This window comes from Cebus imitator, unplaced genomic scaffold, assembly GCF_001604975.1.
Source record: "Cebus imitator isolate Cc_AM_T3 unplaced genomic scaffold, Cebus_imitator-1.0 Scaffold48, whole genome shotgun sequence".
NCBI lineage: Eukaryota > Metazoa > Chordata > Mammalia > Primates > Cebidae > Cebus > Cebus imitator.
Window position 1 is genome coordinate 7,488,974 of NW_016107363.1, and position 10,566 is coordinate 7,499,539.

Below are 10,566 nucleotides of genomic sequence, written 5' to 3' on the forward strand. Positions count from 1 at the left end.
TAGAGACGGGGTTTCACCGTGTTGACCAGGATGGTCTCGATCTCTTGACCTCGTGATCCACCCGCCTCGGCCTCCCAAAGTGCTGGGATTACAGGCTTGAGCCACCGCGCCCGGCCCTGTAATTTATGTTTCTAAAAATTTCCAGCCACTATTCCAGTCATTATGGGGACCCAGGAATAATTCAAGTACTGGTGATACTGCCCTTAAGCAGCTTCAAGACTAACTGATGAGAAAAAAGAATGTATGTAATTAAGTATAGTACAAGGTAGAAAGTGATACTACTGGTAAGAGAAGTGTTAAACACGCACTCTCAATGAAGAGACCCCCTAAACCCAGGCTTTGTGTGAGCAATATGGCTGTTTATTCACTCAGGTGCAGGCGGTCTGAGGCTACGGAAGGTGATGATTGAAGTGGTAAGGCCTGCTATGCCTGTGCCCAGTGCAGTAGTAATTCCTAACCCTACAAATAAGGGGATCGATGGAATGACCTGCTTGTGTCATGTCAGGACCACAAGGGGAACAGGGAGGCAAACTGAATTTTGGGAGTAAAGAGAACTAGGGTACAAGTGCCTGTCCACTTTGTAGGAAGGCAGATGTAAGAAGAACCATGGAGGGGAAAAAAGGTCCTTGGCTTAGGCAGAACTGGAAGTATAAACTGAAAAGGTCAGAAAGTGTTCTGAGGGGGCTGGGGCTTTGGACCCAAATGCCAAGGGAACCAGCAAGGGCTGTGGTGGTTAAAAGTTGTAGTGGGGTTTGGTAGGGTAACTGTGTGGAGGGAGAGGTTTTGTTTTTATGGTGTATGAGGAGGTGTGCGGTATCTCTAAGTAACCACTCACTTTCATTAACAAGATTGGTATGAGAGACAGGAAGAGAGGTCTGGAGGAGAGTCTGCGGAGCAAGGGGAGTCAGAGGCAGGGAAAATGCCTACCTAGGCAGAACCTGCTATTGACATTTTTTAAGGCTGCTAGTAATAAGGGAGGGCTTTTCTGTAATGTGCAGTTCGTATGCTTCTATTTTTTGGTTAACGTGGGTAGCAGGGCTCTTGAAGTGAAGTGTGAAGGAACACAGAGAGGGCAGGAGATTTCCTAGGGGGATTCCAGTGGGTAATTGTCAGGAAATACATAAGGGAGCAGCAATAGAAATAGTTGTTTTTGTAGTTAGCGGTCTGAGATCGGGGGTGTTGAGTTGACATAGGCGGAAAGATTACTTAGGTGCGTAGAGGAGCAGCAGCCTATTGGGATGAGATATCTGGGGTGTCTCTGTCGACTGTCTAGGAGGTAGAGTTCTGGGGGTACAGGTGGGGGGTGTTGAAGGAAGTCTGGAGGTACAGAGACATGGGAGAGTTTGTCCAGTTGGTCAGTAGGGTGGGAACAGCTTGTAGTGAGATGAGGAGAGGGAAGAGCATAGCCAGCAATCTAAGGAAGGGTTCAAGTTTGCTAGGATACAGTGGATTAGGTTTATGGTGTGTTGGAGGTAATCAGGATAGAGTGGGTTAGGTTTATGGTGTGTTGGAGGTAATCAGGATAGAGTGGGTTAGGTTTATGGTGTGTTGGAGGTAATCAGGGAGAGGTAGGGGGTAGCAGGTGAAAGGGAGCGAGATTAAGAGTGAGTGTAAAAGAAAAGGACTTCATCAGGGTGGAAGAACTGGAGAGTTCCTTGCCGCTGAAGATCATCTAGCCACTCTAAGAGAGTTGAGGGTGGCAGCCTGGGGATAAAACCACAAAATATCGGCCATAATTGCCTGAAGGAAAAACGTAAACTGGCAGTGTAAACAAAAACAGGGCATTTAAGTTTCCTCAGAAATTCGAGTGAGCTTTAGAGAGGTTGGGGAGAGTACTTGCAGCTTCCAAGAGGAGGTGGAGGAGTCATGCTGGCTGATGGACACAGCTTCACCCTGGAGTGGTGAACCCACTGGGGAGGGTCTTGCAGGTGGACAGTGGTTGGGGTGCTGTAGACATCCAGAAAGGGTTCTGTCCACCGAGGTTGTAGAGACCGGGGCGGGGGCGGCGGTGGGGGGGTAGGCTCTTTATCAGAACTGACTGTCCGGCTAGGGTATCTTCACATGACTGGATATCTGGAGTAGGTAAGAGAAGTTTAGCAGCCTGGCGAATTTCATGTCTGGTCTGCTGGAAGATTGGAAGGTAGTCACCGAGAGGACTGATGTCTGGAATAAGGTTGGGCCCAAGCAGGAAGGTGCGGCCATATAGGAGTTCAAAGGGGCTGTACCCTGTGGGTTCTGGAGGAGTGGCCAGAATTCTGAGATGAATAAGGGGTAGGAGAACTGTCCAGTCTTTCTTAAGTTGGTGACTGAGTTTGGTGAGATGTGTTTTTATAAGGCTGTTAGTTCTTTTTGCTTTTCCTGAGGACTGAGGATGGTATGGGGCGTGGAGATTCCACTGGATGGCCAGGGCCTGTGAGATGCTTGGATGATCTGGCTAATGAAGCCCAGTCCATTGTCTGACTGTATGGAAGTAGGGAGATCGAAGCAAGGAATTATGTCTGACAGAAGGGAAGAAAAGGCTTCCACCCATCCTGTGAAAGTGTCAACCCAGACCAGGAGGTATTTGAACTTTCTGACACAGGGCATATGAGTAGTCTGCTAGTCCTGTGCAGGGGTGAACCCTCGAGCCTGATGTGTAGGAAAAGGAGGGGACTTTAAGGAGTAGTAGATTGGCAGATGGAACATTGAGAAGTGATTACCTTGAGGATGGACTTCCACAATGGAAAGGAAATGAGGGGTTCTAAAAGACAAGCTAGTGGCTCGTACCCTACATGAAAGCGGTCATGAAAGGACCAGAGAATATGAGCTTTCGAGGCAAGGAGGAGGAATTTTCCATGATCTAAGAACCACTTGCCTTGAGTAGGAAGTGATTGATAGGTTAAGGTTTTGATGGGAGAGTAGGTAGGAGTGACAGATGAGAAGGAGAAATACTGACCATGAGGGGCAGGTATTGGAGTCTTAGCTGCTCTTTAGCTGTTTTATCAGCATAAGCATTTGATGGTTTTTGGTGTCCCTTGCAGTGAATGACTCCAGCCTTGGCTAGAAGTAAAGCAGCTTTAAGAAGAGTTTTTTTAATCAGGGCGACATTGTTAATAATGGAGGACACTTGTGTAGTGAGAAATCCTTTTTCTGCCCATAAAACAGCATGGTTTTCTGCCCATAAAACAGCATGGTTTTCTGCCCATAAAACAGAAGGATGTGGAAGGCATGTTTAGAATCGGTGTAGATATTGACACGCAATCCTTTTGCAAGTGTGAGAGCACTGATTAAAGCAATAAGCTCAGCTTGTTGAGACGTGGTAGAAGGGGGAAGCATAGCAGCTTCAGTAACAGATGTGACAGACACTATTGCATAACCTGCTTTTGCTGGTGATGACCAGTTGGACTTTGAGGAACTGCCATGAATAAACCTTAGTGTGGTCTGAGTCTGGAATAGGAAAGAGAGGAATATGAGGCAATGGGGAGGATGCCATATGGATTAGGGAGACACAGTCATGGGGTTCAGGGTTTGTGTCAGGTATTAAGTGAGGCCAGGTTGAAATCTGGACCAGAGGCAATGGTAATTGTGGGGGTTTCGATGAATAATAAGTAGAGTCGAGGGGGGCAGAAAGTATGTGTGCCAAGTGTGAGGAGGAAATTAGATTTTGAAAGTTATGAGAACTGCAGAGGGTAAGCGGAGCATAGCCTGTAATTGTAAGGGATTCCAGGAGTAAAACAGCAGTGGCTACCATGGGATGCAGGCACGTTGGCCAGCCTAGAACTGTAAGATCAAGTTGTTCAGACAGAAAGGCTATGGGTCGTGGGCCTGGTTCTTGTGTAAGAACTCCAACTGCGCAGCCTTTCACTTCTGCTATGTGTAAAGAGAAGGCTTGGGAGGAGTTGGGAAGCACCAGTGTAGGAGCTGTTTCCAGGGCTTTTTTTCCAGGGAATGAAAAGAAGAATGAGGGAAGAATTTAGGGTCTATGGGGTTAGCTAAGTCTCCTTTTGAAAGCTTATAGAGTGGTTTTGCCAGTAAGGCAAAGCCTGGTATCCAGAAGCAGAAGTATCCTACCACGCCTAGGAAGGAGAGAAGCTGCTATTTAATAGAAGGAGTTGGGGGTCTGGAAGATCAACCAGACATGGTCAGCAGGGAGAGCGTGTGTGTTCTGCTGGAGGATTATGCCAAGATAGGTGATGGATGGGGAAGAAATTTGGGCTTTGGAAGGGGATATGTGATACCCCTTTGAGTATAGTTGGTGAAGAAGCAGGAGAGTATCTTGCTGGGAAGATTTGTAAGAGGGACTGCAAAGAAGAAGATTGTCCACGTATTGAATAAGGTGAGAAGCAGATGGACAGAAGGAAAGTAGATCCTGAGAAAGGGCTTGAATAAAGTAGTGAGGGCTATCTCTGAAGCTTGGGCAGAACAGTCCAGGTGAGTTGCTGAGACTGGTGGGTGTCAGGGTCAGTCCAGGTGAAGGTGAAAAGAGGCTGAGAGGAGGGGTGTAAAAGGATGGTGAAAAAGGCATCTTTGAGATCAAGAACAGAATAATGAGTTGTAGAAGAGCGTACTGAGGACAGGAGGGTATAAGGGTTGGGTACAACAGGACGGATGGGAAGTACAATATCGATGCGGTAAAGGTCTTGGACTAGCCTATAGGATTTGTCTGGTTTCTGGACAGGTAGGATAGGGAGTTGTAAGGAGAATCAGTAGGCTTTAAAATGCCATGTTGTAATAGGTGGGTGATAACAGGCTTTAGTCCCTTTAAAGCCTGTTGTGGGATGGGATACTGGCATTGAGCAGGGTAAGGGTAATTAGGTTTTAATGAGATGGGAAGGGGCGAATGATCTGTTGCTAAGGAAGGAGTAGAGGTGTCCCATACACGTGGGTTGAGGTAGGGAGATGTGAGAGAAGGTTGCGAGGGAGTCTTTGAATCAGGCAAAAGGGCAGCTGTGAGATGTGGCTGTAGTGCAGGAATAGTCAGACAGATTCTTTAGTTAAAATGTTCCGGCCTAGTAGGGGAACTGGACAGGTAGGAATGACTAAGAAGGAGTGTGTAAAAGAATGCTGTCCAAGTTGGCACCAGAGTTGGGGAGTTTTAAGAGGTTTAGAGGCTTGGCGGTCATTACCCACAACGTTATGGGGGCAAGGGGAATGGGCCCTTGAAAAGAAGGCAATGTGGAGTGGGTAGCCCCCGTATCGGTCAGGAAGGGGACAGACTTATCCTCCACNCACGTGGGTTGAGGTAGGGAGATGTGAGAGAAGGTTGCGAGGGAGTCTTTGAATCAGGCAAAAGGGCAGCTGTGAGATGTGGCTGTAGTGCAGGATCAGAGAGCCAAATAATTTAGTTAAAATGTCTCGGCCTAGTAGGGGAACTGGACAGGTAGGAATAACTAAGAAGGAGTGTGCAAAAGAATGCTTTCCAATTTGGCACCAGAGTTGGGGAGTTTTAAGAGGTTTAAAGGCTTGGTGTCAATACCCACAACAGTTATGGGGGCAAGGGGAATGGGCCCTTGAAAAGAAGGCAATGTGGAGTGGGTAGCCCCCGTATCGGTCAGGAAGGGGACAGACTTATCCTCCACTGTAAGAGTTACCCGAAGCTCGGCGTGATGGTGCAGGGGGCTTCCAAGACAATCAGGCAGCGTCAGTCTTCTGCCACTAAGCTGAGGAGATCAGGGAAAGAGTTAGCCTAAGGGATATGGGGTTGGGCTCCTAGAGCCTTAAGGACAGAAGTTTGAGTCTGGCAGTCTGACTTCCAGTGGGGTCCCACACAGATGGGACACAACTTAGGAGGAATCCAGGGCTGCTGGCATTCCTTGGCCCAGTGGCCAGGTTCTCTGCATTTGAAGCAAGGCTTTGCGGGAGGAGGTTGGGAAGAGAAGCCTGAACACTGTGGGTTTCGTTGTCTGAAACTTCTGCCAGCTAAAGGAGTGGCTGGGGTCTGTCTTACAGCGAAGGCAAACATTTTTAATTCTGAAATATGTTGCTGCTTGGCAGCTTCTCCTTGGTTATTAAACACCTTAAAGGTGAGGTTGATTAGTTCCTGTTGTGGTGTTTGAGAGCCAGATTCTGGTTTTTGAAGTTTTTTCCTAATATCAGGGGAAGATTGGGTAATGAAATGCATATTAAGGATAAGACAGCCTTCTGGGTCTAAAGCAGTAAATTGTCTAAGGTTGGCTGCTAAGTGGGCCATGAACGTAGCAGGGTTTTCATCTTTGCCTTGGGTGGTTTAAGTTTGTCATAGTTGACAGCTTTACGTGCTGATTTTTTTAGTCCTTCTACTAAAGCATGAAATCACGTACTCTCACCTTCCTATACCAGGGGAACCTGCCTGGTACTCCCAGTCAGGCTCTTCCTGGGGAACTGCCCTGGAACCTTCCTGGAGAGTAGGCTATAGGTGCTGGCAATCATCAGTGTGAGACTGAGCCAGGTGTAAACTCTTTCTCACTCTTCTGGGGTGAGAGTGGAAGTCAGGATGACATTTAAGTCATTCCAGGTTAAACTATAAGACTGGGTCAAGTATTGGAATTCCTGTATGTATTTTGTTAGGGTCTAAGGAAAAGGAGCCTAATTGTTGGCTAATCTGAAAGAGGTCAGACAAGGAGATGGGAACATGGACTCTGACTATGCCTTCAGCTCCAGCCACCTCTCGAAGGGGGAACTGTTGGGCAGGCGGGGAAGGGCTATTCCCAAGGTCGAATTGCAAACCAGATCTAGTATGAGGTGGACTGGTACCAGGAGGGAGTTAGGGAGGCAGAGTGCTGACTGGAGAGGGGTTAGGTTGTGGGGAAGCATCAGGAATAGGAGGAGCGGGGAGAGGGTCAGGGTCTGGCTTTTCCTTTAGAGATAGAGTATCTCTCTGTCTCTAAAGGAAAAGAGAGAGAAAGGGAGAGACTTGTCTCCTTTTCTCTAAAAGAAAAGAGAAAGAGGGGTGGACTGCTTACCCAATCTGAGGGTGGCGAGAGAGCTGTTCGGCAAGCTAAACGAGAGCTGCTGGCCTGATCTGATGTGTTGAGGTCTCGGTGGGTCTCTTCCTAGAGGGGGAGTGGCAACAGGAGTCTGGTCTCCCCAGAGGAGTACCCCTGTCCCGGGTTTCAACACCAGATGTTAAACGCACACTCTGAATGAAGAGACCCCCTAAACAGGCTTTGTGTGAGCAGCATGGCTATTTAATCACCCAGGTGAGGGTGGCTGAATCTGAAAAGAGTCAGCAGAGGGCAGTGGGATAGGAGTTAGTTTTTTAGGTTTGGGATTGGCAGTGGAAAGTTACAGAAGTTACAGTTCAGGATGGCTTTTGCAAGCTAGGAAGGGATCATAGGGTCTGGAGTCACAAGGTTGATCAAGGTCAGTTACAAAGTTTAATTGCCTTATCAGTTGAGGTGGAATGAGGAACAATAGAAGAATGTGTCCAGTTAATTAGATGCTGCAGCGATTGATCATTCTTCCCCTTTTCATGGTCTTTCAGTTATTTCAAACTTTCTAATTCCAGGAAATCACCTGGAGTGTACGTGCAGGTAACAGAGGGTGCCATGGCATGGCCTGTGGTGCAGACCTTAAAGAAGCACAGAACAGTTTTATGGGAAAGTAGAAAATGGAGAACATACCAAAAGTAAAAGGCAATAGCTAGGTGAATCATAAACAAAATTATATAATAGGTCATCTGTTTCTCTTCCCAATGATGGGTGCCATTTATAGCTCTCACTTTTCAGTGTGTTTTTTTAACCCCCTTTGCAGCAAGCCATCCAGAATGTGTCATTACTGTCCTCCACAACCATCTCCACAGCTACTTCTAACAAAAACCTTCCTGAACTAATTTTACTCCCACAAGCCTAGATTTTCTTTGTTTTTAAAGGTAAATGGGATACCTATGAAAGTGTCAGAAGACAAGGAAGTTTTGATACATTTTCACTGTTTTGAACATTTTAAACTGCTTTTTCTTTGTACAGCTAGAAAAATTTGTGCTAAAAATTAACTGAACAATATAATTATTTAATGGCTTCTCTGAAGCTATAGAAAAGATTAAATTCATTTGGTAAACAAGGGTCTGTTTTGTTTTTACATTTAAGCATGGATTTCTTTTCACACATATTTTTCATTTCAGATAGGTGCTTTCTATTTAAACCTTGGAGGTGCTCCAGAGGGGCCAGCAGGCACAGGAAAAACTGAAACCACCAAAGATTTGGCTAAAGCTCTTGCTGTGCAGTGTGTGGTGTTCAACTGTTCTGATGGGCTAGATTATCTAGCAATGGGAAAGGTAGTTAAATTATTGAATCAATAGTATTAAATGTTACAAACTTACAGCTAACTCATGTTTAGACATATGAATGTGGTTTGAATATTACTTGAACTCTCATTTTAGGAGTAAATACATTCTTTTTATTCTTGGAATTTTATTAGATGTAACTTTCAATTCTGACTTAAAATGTTAGATATTTGTTTTAAGAGATGATACTTTTCTAATAAAATCATTTCCGTTTTTTCCTTGTCCTTAGTTTTTTAAAGGATTGGCTTCTTCTGGAGCTTGGGCTTGCTTTGATGAATTCAATCGAATTGAGTTGGAAGTGTTGTCAGTGGTAGCTCAACAGATCCTTTGCATTCAGAGAGCCATTCAACAGAAGTTGGAAGTGTTTGTTTTTGAAGGGACAGAACTTAAGCTCAATCCAAATTGTTTTGTAGCAATTACCATGAATCCTGGCTATGCAGGACGCTCTGAATTGCCGGACAATCTTAAGGTAATTTTTAAGTTTTATTTATTTATTTTTGAGACGGAGTCTTGCTCTGTCACCCAGGCTGGAGTACAGTGGCGCAATCTCAGCTCACTGCAACTTCCACCTCCCAGGTTCAAGTGATTCTCTTGCCTCAGCCCCCTGAGTATCTGGGAGTACAGGCACCCACCACCACGCTCAGCTAATTTTTTGTATTTTTATTGGAGACAGGGTTTCACTCGTGATCCACTCGCCTTGGCCTCTCAAAGTGCTGGGATTACAGGCATGAGCCACCGTGCCTGGACAATAGTTTTTTAAGAGTTTAAGTTTGTGAATTAAAAAAACCTAGCATAATCCATTTCAAAATGATATTTTTTTCCATGTAATTATAATTTCGCTCCCAAAACTTTTTTAGACTTCCGAAAAAAAAATACTAAGTGAATACAAATGTTAAAAGTACTACTGAAAAAAGTCGAGTTTAGAAAAAGGTGCTGCATTTGAGGAATAAACTTGAAAATCAACACCGCATCTTTGAATGCTTATGCTAAGCTTAAAAACAGCTTCATTTATGTAAGTAATATATTTCATTTATTTTATACTTCAGGTTCTTTTTAGAACAGTGGCTATGATGGTTCCAAACTATGCCCTTATAGCAGAAATCTCCCTCTACTCCTACGGATTTTTGAATGCAAAACCTCTGTCTGTGAAGATAGTGATGACCTATAGGCTTTGCTCAGAGCAGCTCTCATCACAATTTCATTATGACTATGGAATGCGAGCAGTAAAAGCAGTTTTAGTGGCTGCTGGCAATCTAAAACTAAAATATCCAAATGAAAATGAAGATATACTTGTAAGTATTAAATACATTGTGAAAGTTTCAGTAGAAAGATAATTTTCTTTAGTGAGGTTGCTCGGGAACTACAGATAGGCACTTACTTGAGAAGGTTGTGCTTTGTCTTTTCATATGAGGTCGAAATGACAGTTTTTTGGGTTATGTTATTCTTACACTTCATATGAATACAACGACTTTTTGGCTTGATAAGCATAGTATTGGCTTTTTATTATAGGGATTCCATAGAGCAATGTAAAATAAACTTTGACTTTTTGCCAGGGCAGTGGGGTGGGGAGGCAGGGTGGGAGGAGGGAAAAGTGGGATTGCAAATGCTGGCAACTAACTTACATTGCACTTTTGGGGTAATTTTAGCTTCTTCGATCAATTAAAGATGTAAATGAACCAAAGTTCTTATCACATGATATACCTTTATTTAATGGAATAACTAGTGACTTATTTCCTGGTATTAAACTTCCTGAAGCTGACTATCATGTAAGTAAACCCATGAGAATAACTTATTTGGAATAATAAATTCATCTGATGACTCAGTTGTTTACCAAGATTTATTAGAGTGAAATTCTGTTTGGAGTAAAATCCCTTATTTTGGCCACTTTAGTTAATAATGATAAGTAAATATGGGTACCTCTTTTTTCTTTTTTTAATTGAGACGAGGTTTCACCATGTTGTCCAGGGTGGTCTCGATCCCCTGACCTTGTGATCCACCCGCCTCAGCCTCCCAAAGTGCTGGGATTACAGGCGTGAGCCACCACGCCCAGCCAAGGGTACCCCTTATTATATGATGCCAGGGTTACCTGTCAAGATTCAGGTCAAACCAGCCGGGCACGGTGGTTCACACCTGTAATCCTGCACTTTGGGAGGCTGAGACAGGCGGATCACCTGAGGTCAGGAGCTTGAGACCAACCTGGCTAATGTGGCAAAACCCAGTCTCCATTAAAAATGCAAAAAATTAGCCGGGCATGGTGGTGTCCTACCACTGTACTCCAGCCTGGGCCATGGAGCGAGCCTGTCTCAGAAAAAAAAATCAAGAAAAAG

The 10,566-nt window shown here is 44.8% G+C and overlaps 1 protein-coding gene across 1 annotated transcript in view; it reads left to right on the forward strand.

The window, feature by feature from the left end:
- Nucleotides 1–10,566, forward strand: part of DNAH12 (dynein axonemal heavy chain 12) — a 247,904-nt gene that overhangs the window by 88,559 nt on the left and 148,779 nt on the right. The window contains exons 24-27 of the mRNA XM_037738118.1: nucleotides 8,078–8,230; nucleotides 8,469–8,708; nucleotides 9,286–9,531; nucleotides 9,886–10,005. Of these exons, the coding sequence (XP_037594046.1) occupies nucleotides 8,078–8,230; nucleotides 8,469–8,708; nucleotides 9,286–9,531; nucleotides 9,886–10,005 (759 nt within the window). The remainder of the gene's footprint in view (nucleotides 1–8,077; nucleotides 8,231–8,468; nucleotides 8,709–9,285; nucleotides 9,532–9,885; nucleotides 10,006–10,566) is intronic.